The sequence below is a fragment of the Nerophis ophidion genome, linkage group LG13 (assembly GCF_033978795.1).
Source record: "Nerophis ophidion isolate RoL-2023_Sa linkage group LG13, RoL_Noph_v1.0, whole genome shotgun sequence".
Lineage (NCBI taxonomy): Eukaryota > Metazoa > Chordata > Actinopteri > Syngnathiformes > Syngnathidae > Nerophis > Nerophis ophidion.
The window spans coordinates 1,310,855-1,326,023 of NC_084623.1; the positions used below are offsets into that span (position 1 = coordinate 1,310,855).

At 42.0% G+C, this 15,169-nt stretch overlaps 2 protein-coding genes across 2 annotated transcripts in view; both read right to left on the reverse strand.

The window, feature by feature from the left end:
- LOC133564059 (serine/threonine-protein kinase Nek5-like) overlaps positions 1–5,807 on the reverse strand; it is a 58,874-nt gene extending 53,067 nt beyond the window's left edge. The window contains exons 1-4 of the mRNA XM_061918139.1: positions 5,632–5,807; positions 3,301–3,425; positions 3,031–3,127; positions 2,874–2,971 (exon numbers count right to left, since the gene is read on the reverse strand). Of these exons, the coding sequence (XP_061774123.1) occupies positions 2,874–2,971; positions 3,031–3,127; positions 3,301–3,420 (315 nt within the window). The 5' untranslated portion in view covers positions 3,421–3,425; positions 5,632–5,807. The remainder of the gene's footprint in view (positions 1–2,873; positions 2,972–3,030; positions 3,128–3,300; positions 3,426–5,631) is intronic.
- A 1,201-nt stretch (positions 5,808–7,008) lies between these two features.
- LOC133564060 (integral membrane protein 2B-like) lies at positions 7,009–14,253 on the reverse strand. Its single transcript, XM_061918140.1, has 7 exons — positions 14,023–14,253; positions 10,869–11,000; positions 10,737–10,805; positions 9,048–9,191; positions 8,881–8,991; positions 8,660–8,810; positions 7,009–7,642 (listed from the first exon to the last, which is right to left on the reverse strand). Exons 1-7 carry the CDS (start codon positions 14,104–14,106, stop codon positions 7,554–7,556), a joined length of 780 nt encoding a protein of 259 aa, XP_061774124.1. The 5' UTR covers positions 14,107–14,253; the 3' UTR covers positions 7,009–7,553.
- Between the last annotated feature and the right edge of the window lie 916 nt (positions 14,254–15,169).

Here is a 15,169-nt window from a genome sequence, read left to right on the forward strand (position 1 = left end):
CTACTGCAATGCACTTTATGCTGGCATTAACCTCAAAGCTCTCTCCTGGTTGCAGTTAGTCCGGAAGGCGGCAGCAGGACTTTTAACAGGGGCCAGGAAACGCCAGCATATAACCCCAATTCTTCAGAGTTTGCACTGGCTCCCTGTTCATTTTAGAATTGATTTTAAAACATTGCTGTTTGTTTTTAAATCTTTACATGGACTGGCACCTCATTATATCTCGGACCTCATCCAAATTTACACTCCTGCGCGCGCTCTGAGGTCCGAGAGCCAGCTCCAGCTCGTGGTGTCCAAGACCAGACTTAAAACCAGGGGAGACAGGGCCTTCTCTGTGGTCGGCCCTAAGCTCTGGAACACTCTGCCCCTCCATGTTAGAACTGCTCCCACAGTGGAGTGTTTTAAGTCTCGTCTTAAGACCCACTTTTATTCTTTGGCTTTTAACACTATGTGAGTTGTGTGGTCCTCTGTTGTCTTCTGTGTTTTGTTTTTTTTTGTATTTATTTTGACTTCTATTCAATGTTTTGATTGCTTTTACCCTTAAAAATCGTTTTTAATCACATTCATTTTTATATTGGTTTTATTTCTTTATTCAGTCATTGGTGGAGCTAAGGATAATATTTGAATATTGTTTTTAATATTGTTGTGCAGCACTTTGGAAACATTGCCAAATAAAGTGGATTGATTGCTGCAACTCCTGGAGACTTGTAATTATTAACTTGGACCCAGATATACCTACTGTACCTGCTGGTACAGTAGGTAGTTGTGACAGCCTCTTGTTGTCGTGCGGGGGGGTTCCATGGACCACCGAGGACTGTCATTAGAGCGAGCAGGTTTGACTGTCGGGTGGCTTTTCAGCCTTCCACGTACCTGCTCGCTCTTCCGCTTGCTTTTCAGTGTCTTCCTTTGGCTCTCAGTCTCTGCGCTCAGCGTCCGCTTCTGCATCTCCAACTATTTCTACCCCGTCTTTCTCTGCTGCTGCCCTTTTACACATCGCCAGGAGATTAGATGATTGTGCCCAGGCGGGTGATCCACGCACCAGACCTTGTTTACGGCGTCGATCCTGGCGCACCCCACCTCGCCGCTGGCCACGCCTTCTCGCCGCCATCTTGGAGTGGGCCCTGGCGTGCCCTGCCTCGCTGTCGGACACGCCTCCCCACAGTAGTTTTCTTGCTACTTCACTTCATCTGGCCAACTCTTGTGAAGGGTTTTTTCCAGACAAGGGAAAGGATTTGTCTGTCATCCACCACAATTGTTTTCCATGGTCTTCCAGGTCTTTTAGTGTTGCTGAGCTCACCTGAGCTTTCTTTTTTTTTAAGAATGTACATCTCATGTTTTCGCTATCTCTCTGATGGATTTGTTTGGATTTTTCGGTCTAGTGATGGCTTGCTTCTCTCATAGTGACAGCTCTTTGGACTTCCTATTAAGAGATGACCTCCCCAGACTCCAAATAAACACACCACACCTGAAATTAACTCTATGCCTTTTATCTGATTGATTGCTTGATTGATTATCTGCTATTTTTTAAATGAAGGAGGTAATAACACACACCTGGCCATGGAACAGCTGAGTGGCCAATTGTCCAATTACCTTTGGTCCCTCAACAGGTGGAAGGCACATATAAAATGGGTTGCAGTTCCTACACCGTTTACCTGATTGGGATGTAAATACCCTCAAATTAAAGCTCAAAGTCAGCACATCTTGATTGTTTCCTTTCAAATCCATAGTGGTGTTGTACACAGCTGGAATACTGAACATTGTGTCAATGTCCAAATATTTATGGACCTAACTGTATATGTACGTATATCTGTTTGGAAATGTGTGTATACATGTATGTATATGTGTGGATACATGTATGTATGTATATATGTATGTATGGATATGTGGATGTATATGTGTATATACGTATGTATGTATATATGTGTATATTGGTTGGGTCTGCTCCTGTCTCTGGCCATTCTCTCTCTACCCCAGCAGATGATGGTGTGGAACACCGCAGAGGCCACCACCAGTGTATGTTTTCGTCACGTTTTATTCCTAGCTGTATGTAGAAGTGGCAGGTTGCACCAGCTCTGCTCCTTTAATGTCTTTAATGTCCTTTGTGTTCGTTGATGTAAGAGTGATGTGTGCTATGGCTACGAGTAGTTTTTCCCTAGGCCTCAGCCTGGACCCCCCTACGCCCCATTGCCTACCTGTATCTCACCTTTTTTGTAAGGGGCGCCGGAAGTTGCCAGACTCGTCAGCCATCCTGTTCTTTCTCCCTGTAATGTTTGTCTGATCTTGAATGGTGTTGTTAAAGTTAAAGTTAAAGTAGCAATGATTGTCACACACACACTAGGTGTGGTGAAATTTGTCCTCTGCATTTGACCCATCACCCTTGATCACCCCCTGGGAGGTGAGGGGAGCAGTGAGCAGCAGCGGTGCAGCGCCTGGGAATCATTTATAGTGATTTAACCCCCAATTCCGACCCTTGATGCTGAATGCCAAGCAGGGAGGTAATGGCTTCCATTTTTTCATAGTCTTTGGTATGACTCGGCCGGGGTTTGAACTCACAACCTACCCATCTCAGGGCGGACACTCTAACCACTAGGCCACTGAGTAGGATAGATTGTGCTGGAAATGTTTATTTCCCCTCGGGGAGTAATAAAGTATTTCTGATTCTGATTGTGTTTGTATGTCTGCGATGAGGTGGCGACTTGTCCAGGGTAATAATAGAACTATGTATGATTCCTGCTCATATCGTATAGGATCAATATCCCTATTGGGCAATCCTCGGCGCTCCAATATTGGAATGGTATCAAAAGTGAGAAAGTCCTTTTTTGAATTGGACTTGATGTGTACCTAATGAAGTGGGCGCTGACAGTGTGGCTCCCCACCTGTTGTTCAGCGAAGAAGACTCCTCTCTGCAGGTTGATCTTCCTCATTAGGTCTCCTCCATCACAGAACTCCATGACGATGCACAGACTGCCGCCATCTGCACAAATCCTTGGTCAAATGGGAGCAAAAAGATGAAGATCTGGGTGGTGAGGTCACCTTGGAAGGAGCATAAGAAGGACACAATGTTGGAATGTTCCATGCTGGACAGGAGGCCCACCTCCTTCTTGGCCGCCTCCTTCTCTCTGCTGGACATCTGCAGCACAAACATGACACTTTCACTTCCGGCACAGGCCGGTGCGCTCACCTCGGTCAGGTAAACATGACATGTCGGCAATTTCACTTTCGGCCCAGGCCAATGTGCTCACCTCGGTCAGGTAAACATGACACATCAGCACTTTCACTTCCGGCCCAGGCAGGTGTACTCACCTTAGTCAGGTCGATCCTCTTCACCACACATTGTGCGCCCGCAGCACCTTTGGGTCGCACCAGGAAGGCTTTACCGAAGGCGCCTTCTCCGATCTGACGCACAACTTCATAGTCGTCCATCTCAGCTCCAAGAAGACAAAAGTATTTGTTAGTTGTTCACAACTCTGCTGACAAACATCCGCCACTAGGGGTCCCCGTGAATTACCATAAATTGATGAAGGTGGACCCTGACTTAAACAAGTTGAAAAACTTATTGGGGTGTTACCATTTAGTGCTCAATTGTAGGGAATATGTACTGTACTGTGCAATCAAATAATAAAAGTTTGTATATGGACTGTACTGTGCAATCAAATAATAAAAGTTTGTATATGCACTGTACTGTGCAGTCAAATAATAAAAGTTTGTACTGTACTGTGCAATCAAATAATACGTTTGTACTGTACTGTACTGTGCAGTCAAATAATAAGTTTGTATATGTACTGTACTGTGCAATCAAATAATAAAAGTTTGTATATGTACTGTACTGTGCAATCAAATAATAAAAGTTTGTATATGTACTGTACTGTGCAATCAAATAATAAAAGTTTGTATATGTACTGTACTGTGCAATCAAATAATAAAAGTTTGTATATGTACTGTACTGTGCAATCAAATAATAAAAGTTTGTATATGTACTGTACTGTGCAATCAAATAATAAAAGTTTGTACTGTACTGTACTGTGCAATCAAATAATAAAAGTTTGTATATGTACTGTACTGTGCAGTCAAATAATAAAAGTTTGTACTGTACTGTGCAATCAAATAATACGTTTGTACTGTACTGTACTGTGCAGTCAAATAATAAGTTTGTATATGTACTGTACTGTGCAATCAAATAATAAAAGTTTGTATATGTACTGTACTGTGCAATCAAATAATAAAAGTTTGTATATGTACTGTACTGTGCAATCAAATAATAAAAGTTTGTATATGTACTGTACTGTGCAATCAAATAATAAAAGTTTGTATATGTACTGTACTGTGCAATCAAATAATAAAAGTTTGTATATGTACTGTACTGTGCAATCAAATAATAAAAGTTTGTACTGTACTGTACTGTGCAATCAAATAAAAGTTTGTATATGTACTGTACTGTGCAGTCAAATAATAAAAGTTTGTACTGTACTGTGCAATCAAATAATACGTTTGTACTGTACTGTACTGTGCAGTCAAATAATAAAAGTTTGTACTGTACTGTGCAATCAAATAATACGTTTGTACTGTACTGTACTGTGCAGTCAAATAATAAGTTTGTATATGTACTGTACTGTGCAATCAAATAATAAAAGTTTGTATATGTACTGTACTGTGCAATCAAATAATAAAAGTTTGTATATGTACTGTACTGTGCAATCAAATAATAAAAGTTTGTATATGTACTGTACTGTGCAATCAAATAATAAAAGTTTGTACTGTACTGTACTGTGCAATCAAATAATAAAAGTTTGTATATGTACTGTACTGTGCAGTCAAATAATAAAAGTTTGTACTGTACTGTACTGTGCAATCAAATAATAAAAGTTTGTGTATGTACTGTACTGTGCAGTCAAATAATAAAAGTTTGTACTGTACTGTACTGTGCAATCAAATAATAAAAGTTTGTATATGTACTGTACTGTGCAATCAAATAATAAAAGTTTGTATATGTACTGTACTGTGCAATCAAATAAAAGTTTGTATATGTACTGTACTGTGCAATCAAATAATAAAAGTTTGTATATGTACTGTACTGTGCAATCAAATAATAAAAGTTTGTATATGTACTGTACTGTGCAGTCAAATAATAAAAGTTTGTATATGTACTGTACTGTGCAGTCAAATAATAAAAGTTCTTACTGTACTGTGCAGTCAAATAATAAAAGTTCTTACTGTACTGTGCAGTCAAATAATACAAGTTCTTACTGTACTGTGCAGTCAAATAATACAAGTTCTTACTGTACTGTGCAGTCAAATAATACAAGTTCTTACTGTACTGTGCAGTCAAATAATACAAGTTTGTACTGTACTGTGCAATAGAAGTTTCAATCAATCAATCAAAACCGTCATCTTACTGGTGCGTCTTACGTGTAGCGTGTTGTTAACAGGAGAGCATGTCACCTTGAAATGACGTCTTTACAAAGTTACTTTTATCATAAATATTGGTCATCAGGGGAAACATTGTGCGTCGCCATGGTAACAGAAACAGGCGCAGCTAGCATTCATGCTAGCAGGCACCAACAAGTTACCACTGAGTAAAGAAAGACAAAGTAGGGGGTTTTGAAGCAGCTGAATGTCCTCCAACATCAGCGTTACCTGTTTTTACACCATGTTTCCTCCACTCGCTCGTCTAGTTACTCGCTGGGCTTCACAGGCAGCAACTTATTCTACCGCCGAACAAGCATTCCTTATTGCGGGCCCCGGAAGTGACGTAGGGGCAAAGCTAGCTGGGAAATGTAGTTGTCTACAGCGCAAACCTTTTGTGTTCTTATTTTTTTCTTTTTTTAAAAGGGCTTTTGGACGTATTTCAAAATGATTGGAGTATATTCTTCTCTTTAACATTCATAAATGTATTTGTATTTTTTTAACGCAGCCTTAATTCAATGCAGAAATAAGAGCAGCATATGTATTCATAGCTTTTGATTATGACAACCATTTATAGTTGATAGAAAACAAAAACAGCTGTTTTGTTCAAAGTAAACATTCAAAAAGGACGTATTCCACATCCCACAATGCTCCCAGATATCCTAGCTAAACACTTCTCATTGATATTTATAGCTTTCAATACCAAACCTTCCTGGCGTTGAAATATTGAAGTTAACAAAGTCCCACTTTTCAGTTGACATTTCTCTGGGTTTCCTCATAATTGACACTTTTTCCGGGTAAAATCATAACTTTGCTCAAATTTAATCTTGTAACAAGAAGTCGAAATGGAAACTTTTTTCATTGGGATGTTGTGTAAAACCGCAAAAAGCAGACTTTTCTCATGTATTCACATTTCTTTCCTGAAGTACATTTTTATTTATCTGTACTTTTTCATGTCAAATATCAATGTTTACTTATATAGCCCTAAATCACTAGTGTCTCAAAGGGCTGCACAAACCACTACGACATCCTCGGTAGGCCCACATAAGGGCAAGGAAAACTCACACCCAGTGGGACGTCGGTGACAATGATGACTATGAGAACCTTGGAGAGGACCTCAAAGCAATGGATGTGGAGCGGGCCTAACATGATACTGTGAAAGTTCAATCCACAATGGATCCCACACAGTCGCAAGAGGACTTCTAATAGTTTTTCCTCAACAATCTTAATATCCTGAGAGCCAGCGTCCTCTCCAGTGGACATTGTGTTGTGCAGTTTTTCCTGAAATGTGTAATCTAAAAAGTATTAGGTGAAAAGAAATGTCCACTGCGGAGGACATATTCCATCCTGATTTGGCAGACATTCAAATGTGGGATTTTGAAATATGACTTCCCTTAGTCATATTTCCCATGATGCCCCTGTGATGAGAGCTTGTTGTCCTGAGGTGCCCAGACAACACATTTGTGTGCTGCTCTCTAAACATTTCTAGTCCTTCCCAAGTGGAACACAAGACAGGAGCGCCACAAGTCTTGGTGTACTTGTCTTCTTTTTATTGTCCTTTTCAGCTGATTCGGTGTAAATGTCACGAAGAAAGAAGCGACTTCATGCTCCAGCAGGAAAGGAAAGATGTTGTTTATTCTTGAATTATAAATGAATCATCATGTTGTTTATTAACGAATTACAAATGAATCATTCTCATGGAGTATTTCCAGAGTTGGGACAAAACAACCTTCTAAATATGTTGAGTCATCTTTACACTCCATTCATCCTAAATAGTGAGGTTGCCTCAGCCAATCAGAGGCCACCATACTAAACCAGCGCTCTGATTGGTCGCATCCAGGGCTGACACTACTGTAGTATTATGACTGTAGTACTGAATACTATTGTAGTATTCAATACTACTGTAGTAGTGAATACTACAATAGTATTCAATACTAACGTAGTACTACTACAATAGTATTGAATACTGTAGTACTGAATACTACTGTAGTAGTGAATACTACAATAGTATTCAGTACTAATGTAGTAATACTACAATAGTATTGACACTACAGTATTGAATACTATCGTAGTACTGATGTTGCTACTGCTTGGTTTCTGGCCCAACTGTATGTAGAAAGTGAAAGTGAAAGTATGCTGAGAGAAATGCTGGATCACATCTCACAGATCTCAGTCTCCACCACAAACTTGTTCTCAAAGTGACGAATCTTGTGGCAGTTCAGCACCGCCCGCTTCTGCATACCTGAAACACACACCTCCAGGTCAAAGGTCACACTTCTGCTCACTCTCAAGTCTAAGGTCACACAATCCCCAGGTCAAAGTTTACTGGTTTTACCCATAGGAGGTCAGGGTTTACCTGATTTACCCAAAATCCTGAGGTCAAAGTTCATAGATAGATAGTATTTTATTGATTCCTTCAGGAAAATTAAAACACTAGTCTTACCCAGAGTTCTGAGGTCAAAGTTCACTGGTCTTACCCAGAATCCTGACGTCAAAATTCACTGGTTTTATCCATAATCCTGAGGTCAAACTTCACTGGTCTTACCCAGAATCCTGAAGTCAAAGTTCACTGGTCTTACCCAGAATCCTGACATCAAAGTTCACTGGTCTTACCCAGAATCCTGACATCAAAGTTCCCTGGTCTTACCCAGAATCCTGACATCAAAGTTCACTGGTCTTACCCAGAATCCTGAAGTCAAAGTTCACTGGTCTTACCCAGAATCCTGAAGTCAAAGTTCACTGGTTTTACCCATAATCCTGAGGTCAAAGTTCACTGGTTTTACCCAGAATCCTGACGTCAAAATTCACTGGTTTTATCCATAATCCTGAGGTCAAACTTCACTGGTCTTACCCAGAATCCTGAAGTCAAAGTTCACTGGTCTTACCCAGAATCCTGACATCAAAGTTCACTGGTCTTACCCAGAATCCTGACATCAAAGTTCACTGGTCTTACCCAGAATCCTGAAGTCAAAGTTCACTGGTCTTACCCAGAATCCTGAAGTCAAAGTTCACTGGTTTTACCCATAATCCTGAGGTCAAAGTTCACTGGTCTTACCCAGAATCCTGAAGTCAAAGTTCACTGGTCTTACCCATAATCCTGAAGTCAAAGTTCACTGGTTTTACCCAGAATACTGAAGTCAAAGTTCACTGGTCTTACCCAGAATCCTGACGTCAAAATTCACTGGTCTTATCCATAATCCTGAAGTCAAAGTTCACTGGTCTTACCCAGAATCCTGAGGTCAAAGTTCACTGGTCTTACCCAGAATCCTGTCCCGGCGCTGCAGCTTGAAGGTGTCCTTGCCGCGACACATCTTATGGATGAAGTATCCCAGCTGGTCCACGTGCTCCAGGCGCTCCGTGACCACCATGTCCTCGTGCAGCAGGTAGGACTGGGGCAGGTAGGTGCCAGACTGGCAGAGAAGCAGAGAGACTTCTTACTCTGACATTTGGACAAGTTCCACAAAAATGGACCATGGCTACCTTGATATTGACCAGCAGGTCCAGGAAGTCTCGTGGCGGCATGACGATTGAGGTGTTGAGCGCGATGACGTAACACCTGTTCAGGTTCAGGTCCAGGTAGACGGTCAGCATCTGAGAAAGAACCAGGTTAGCTGGGGACAAATGTCTTTGGAGGGTCCACGTCTCACCCTCTGGAAGTCGTGGATGATGTCTGCGGGGTCTCCCTCCTCAAAGTCGGGCACGGGCACGTGAATGAGCGCCACCTGTTCCCTCTCCAGCACCCGGATTCTCTCCTCCAGCTGTCTCAGAGGGATTGGAAGATCCACGTCCACCTGGGACACCAAGCACATTAGACTGGAACAGCGCTAGGAGAACTAAACAACTGCAGCGTGGCCACCAGAGCCCCCCTGGTGCAGGACTCCTGCTTTGTCCCCCAACCCCCCCTTTCAGAGATCAGTCCCACAGCAAGAGCTCAGCACACTAATACCTCAGGTAGGAAGTAGACCGGCAGAAACCTTTTGGAGCACAAAGTCAGCTGATCGGAACTAGATGATTAGTCTTATTCCGACTTTAAAAACTTGGGAAAAAAAATTCTATCATAAAAAAATGATTTTAAGCATGTAAAACACTTTGTCTGTCCATCCATCCATTTTCTACCGCTAGTCCCTTTTGGGGTCGCGGGGGGCTGCAGCCTATCTCAGCTCCATTCGGGCGGAAGGCGGTGTACACCCTGGACAAGTCACCACCCCATCACAGGGCCAACACAGATAGACAGACAACATTCACACACTAGGGACCATTTAGTGTTGCCAATCAACCTATCCCCAGGTGCATGTCTTTGGAGGTGGGAGGGGCCTATCCCCAGGTGCATGTCTTTGGAGGTGGGAGGGGCCTATCCCCAGTTGCATGTCTTTGGAGGTGGGAGGGGCCTATCCCCAGGTGCATGTCTTTGGAGGTGGGAGGGGCCTATCCCCAGGTGCATGTCTTTGGAGGTGGGAGGGGCCTATCCCCAGGTGCATGTCTTTGGAGGTGGGAGGGGCCTATCCCCAGGTGCATGTCCTTGGAGGTGGGAGGGGCCTACCCCCAGGTGCATGTCTTTGGAGGTGGGAGGGGCCTATCCCCAGGTGCATGTCATTGGAAGTGGGAGGAAGCCGGAGTAGAACCCACGCATTCACGGGGAGAACATGCAAACTCCACACAGAAAGATGCCGAGCCCGGGATTGAACCCAGGACTACTCAGGACCTTAAAAAACTTTGTACATAATACAATTGTTTTAATCATGTAAAAAATGTTGTATCATAATAAAATGCCTTAAAGGATGAAAAAACCTTGTATCATAAGATGATTTTAATCTGTAGAAAACTTTGGATCATAATACAATTATTTTAAGCATGTAAAAAAATTTGTATCATATTAAAATGATTTAAGCATGTAAAAAAAATAGTATCATATTAAAATGATTTAAGCATGTAAAAAAAATAGTATAATATTAAAATGATTTAAGCATGTAAAAAAACTTTGTATCATATTAAAATGATTTAAGCATGTAAAAAAACTTTGTATCATATTTGAATGATTTTAAGCATTTAAAAAAACTTTGTATCATAATAAAATTATTTAAGTATGTAAAAAAATGTGTATCATATTAAAATGATTTAAGCATGTAAAAAAACTTTGTATCATATTAAAATTATTTTAAGCATTTGAAAAAAATGGTATCATAATAAAATGATTTTAATCATGTAAAAAACTTTGTATATTAATTAAATGATTTTAAGCTTGTAAAAAAGTAGACTGAGGACAGAAGTGGGTTTTCATGCTCTGGATTCTCCTTGGCACTAATCCCTGCTGACTGTATTGGCAGGTAAAAGGTCACCTTCTCCAGTTGGGCCATGGTCAGGTCCTCCTCGCGGTAGTTGACCCCGCACACAAACACCTGGCCCTCCTGCAAGACAGAGGGAGGCGGGTCACACTAGGGTCTGCTCGGGTCTACGTGCCAGACACACACCTCCAGGATGTAGTAGCGGTACAGGTAGGCTCCGGCCACCACCATCCCAGACAGCATGAGGCCCAGACCCAGGCACATGCACCAGCACCAGGCCCGAGACTGTCCACGCACAGGAAGTGCAGCCTCCGCATCCTGGAGATGACAAGGTCATGGAGGTCAACACCACGTTAGATTGTGTGTGTGTGTGTGTGTGTGTGTGTTGGTATCATCCTGGAGATGACAAGGTCATGGAGGTCAACACTACGTTAGATTGTGTGTGTGTGTGCGCGTGTGTGTGTGTGCGTGTGTGCGTGCGTGCGTGCGTGCGTGTGTGTCAGGTAACAAGGCGTCCAACAAGGTGCAGCCTTTTTCGAAAAGTAGTGCCAGCTGAGCAGGAAGGGGCTTGTACCAAGTAGAGAAGACTAGTTACTTCCTGTGTAGCAGAGAGGATTTGTGGGTAAATAGTTGAGCAGGGTGTAGCAGGCGACAAGTGGCCACATGTCTTCTTCTTCTTCTTCTTTTTCACTTCTCTCTTTCACAACTGGCAGCAACTCTTCAACACTTTTACTGTTGGGGAAAATTCAAGGTTTGGGCAGACCTTAGAATACACCGACCACCACCCTCCTCACAACAGGACCACCTCTTGCTTGGGTGAGGACCGGACTTAGGTCTTTATGGAGACCAGGTTCAGTTGTCATCAGGGAAGACTGAGGTCTCCATGGAGACCAGGTTCAGTTGTCATCAGGGAAGACTTAAGTCTTCATAGAGACCAGGTTCAGTTTAGGCCCACATGGAGACCAGGTTCAGTTGTCATCAGAGAAGACTTAAGTCTCCATAGAGACCAGGTTCAGTTTAGGCCCACATGGAGACCAGGTTCAGTTGTCATCAGGGAAGACTGAGGTCTCCATGGAGACCAGGTTCAGTTGTCATCAGGGAAGACTTAGGTCTCCATAGAGACCAGGTTCAGTTTAGGTCCACATGGAGACCAGGTTCAGTTGTCATCAGGGAAGACTGAAGTCTCCATGGAGACCAGGTTCAGTTGTCATCGGGGAGTGACTGGCCAGACATGTTGATGGCCGGGTGAAGTGAAGACCAGGACAAACTAGCCTTGCAGCATGAGGTGGCAAGTGGCAAGTCTTTCTAGTCCTCCTGCTGGTTTAATGGGAAGCAGCTGGAGTTTGAAGCTGTCAGTCTAAGTCTCTCTTAGAGATTACAAACTAATCTCTTGATGACATCCTCAGCAGATGTTCTTCAAGATAGTTAGTGTGGGGGTTGTCTTCTCATGGCAGAAAATGTGCTTCTAGTCTTTGAGCAAGGCACCTGACTTGCCTCCAGTGTCGGCTCCACAAATGTGAAGGAAGGTTTGTGCTGATATCTGAGATAGATATCCGTATCGGCCTCCTCCCATTCTGTACCACTGCAACACAACTACATCTGTATTTGGATTGTTGGACTTTGTTGACAACGTTTAGACACTTTTACTGACATTTTCTTTTTCTGCTGTTGAATAAAATGCAGTCCTGTTCAAAGAGTCTAAACTTCTGTCCCTGACCAGTTGGGCATGAAGAAAGGTGATTGTGTGTCGGGAAGCACAGAGACCAAAGTGTGCGCATGGGTGGAAATATGTGTTGGTTGTTAGCATAAGTTTGGCAAAAACAGTTAAAAATAGTGTCAGACTTTGTGTGACTTCAACAAAACATTGTTTTACTTTCATGTACATTTCAAGGTTCAGGTCCGTGACGGTGCACCACATTCACATATATTATTTAAAGGCAAACCCTGAATTGTACTTTTTATGCAATCATTTTCAATAAACTAAATAGAGAGCTTCCAAAATGTAGCACTGCACATTACATGCAAATCAACTCCAATAAATCAATGAAGATACCAATAACGATAAAATTGAAATAAAAATAAATATTGTAGACCATACAGATCAAGATTTCTCATTGTCATCCTGTTGGGTTGACTTTTTTAACCCTAACCCTAAAAATCCTGTCCATGAAAATCACAAACAAGATAGGTGACAGAGCGCAGCCCTGGTGCAGACCGACCCCCGCTGGAAACGGATCCGACCTACATCCAAGCACACGGACAGAACTCTGGCTTTGGTTGTACAGAGGGTCCCCTTTACCCCTACTCTCTCAGCACCTCCCACAGGATCTCCCAGGGGACCCAATCATACGGCTTCTCCAAAACCACAAAGCACACGTAGACTGGTTAGGGATACTGCCAGGCCTTCTCCAGGATTCCCGGAAGAGTAAAGAGCTGGTCAGTTGTTCCACGACCAGGACGAAATCCATATTGCTCCTCTTGAATCTGAGGTTCGACCATCGGCCAGACCCTCCTTTCCAGTACCTTTGTGTAAACTTTCCCAGGGAGGCAGAGTAGTGTGATACCCTGAAACTGAAAACCTCAACCTACCAACCAATATTTCAATTTTCCTCATGAGGAAACCTTACAATGTCTTACATCCATCAAGTGTAGAAAATGGAGTGGTCATTTTTTGACCAATTTCCCCAGGAGGTTTTCTATATTTTGAAATAAAATTTACCATGAACTGATTAACGTGGATCCTGACTTAACGATTTAGTGGTCAATTGTAGGGAATATGTACTGTACTGTGCAATCTACTAATGAAAGTTTCAATCAATCAATCAAAATGATGTTCCAACACACCTAATAAACACAACATCAAACATTATGTCACTACTGCTCCCACCTTTCCTAAACATAATGTTAAAACAACTGTTTACTGACGTATAAAATGATCTTTAATAACTTTTACTGCTAATGAATATCACTTCTGGACCTCCTGACTAGAGATAATCGGTATCAGTATCGTGTCTAGTAGACAGGTTTGCTGCGACATTTTGACTTTATTTGATGACTCATGAAATAAAAACACGGTCCACTTTGATACTTGCGATGATTACACAAGCAGTAATGTTTGGGACGTCTTTTTATTGCACAGCCTTCGTCGTCGTGCGCCTTGCTGACGTCACAAGTCAAGTAACGACATGCAAACATAAAATTGACACTTGGAAAGACTCCAGCTCAGATCGACAGGCCGGGGCTTAGTTAGAGCGTTTGAAGGACATTTAAGGAAGTGCAAGAAAAGGAGACATTAGAACGTGTCGCACAAACATTAGCAAGTTAGCCATTTTCTACTCACTTTGTCCTCCTCCGAAATCAGCGTTTCCGCGTCCTTTTTGACATCTTTCTGCGAAAAGGCCGAGTTAAAAGACACTTTCACCATCGTGGAACGACAAAGCACAAACTTCCACTTGGCAAAAGCAGCACGAAAGTCGCTAGAAGGGCGAAAAATGTTCTCCTTTAACTTCAGCGTCTCAGTTGCGCGACTGAGAGCTATCAAGTTGGTGAAAACAAAGCGCTGGCAACGTAGCACTACACTTCCGCTTTCATTTCAAAATAAAGGCACGCCCCTTTTTAGTAAGGGAGCACAATAACGCGAATAAGTAAATACATGGTCTGTAGCCAGGGGCGCCGGAAAAAAAAGGGGGGGGGGGGGTAAAGGAGACGGATTCTAGGGGCCCATGATGGAGGGGCCCAAGAGAGGCCCCTAATGATGATGAAATTATATGAAATTATGTAGATTCTTTTCATGGGGCCCAAAATCCCTAGCGGCGCTATGATACTTTTCACTTGAAAGTAAATGCGTTTGCTTTAAATGTGTTCATAAAACTAAATAAGACAACGTGACAATAGGATATATTTTATTCATCCCACGATGTGGATAGTATGTCGTTGCAGTGCAGATTGAAAAAGTCCACCAAATGAGGTAAAAAAAAAAAAAAAAAACATGAGAAAAGAGGGAAAGGATGAACAGAAAAAACATGAAATACAATAAAAGAGAGCAGCACCGTGAATTGATGAAGGTGGACCCCGACTTAAACAAGTTGAAAAACTTATTGGGGTGTTAGCATTTAGTGGTCAATTTCACGAAATATGTACTGTACTGTGCAATCTACTAATAAAAGTTTCAATCAATCAAGCACCATTTACACCTACGGCTACAAAAGTAAAACAGAAAAAGCAATAAATATGACATTTTGTGCACAGAAGAGAGCTAACTGTCCTAGGCTGCCCACTAGCGCTTAGCTATTATTAGCATTGTTTCCTTTCTTTAAATACTATTTATGTACTGGGTTACGTGACTTCTTATCCTTGCAAAAGACAAACAACCCTAAAAATGACCTTTTGAAAAACTACAGTTTGGTTTTTATACTTGGTCTAATAGAAAGCTTTTAAATTCACTTTACAAAACAATGATGGATCTTCTATTCTAGATCAAACTTGTA

Coding starts and splice junctions, on each gene's coding strand:
- LOC133564060 (XM_061918140.1), bottom strand. CDS start 14,106: ATGGTGAAAGTGTCTTTTAACTCGGCCTTTTCGCAGAAAGATGTCAAA. Junction 11,001..14,022: donor TGATTTCGGAGGAGGACAAA/GTGAGTAGAAAA, acceptor TGTCATCTCCAG/GATGCGGAGGCTGCACTTCC. Junction 7,643..8,659: donor GCGCCGGGACAGGATTCTGG/GTAAGACCAGTG, acceptor TGTGTGTTTCAG/GTATGCAGAAGCGGGCGGTG.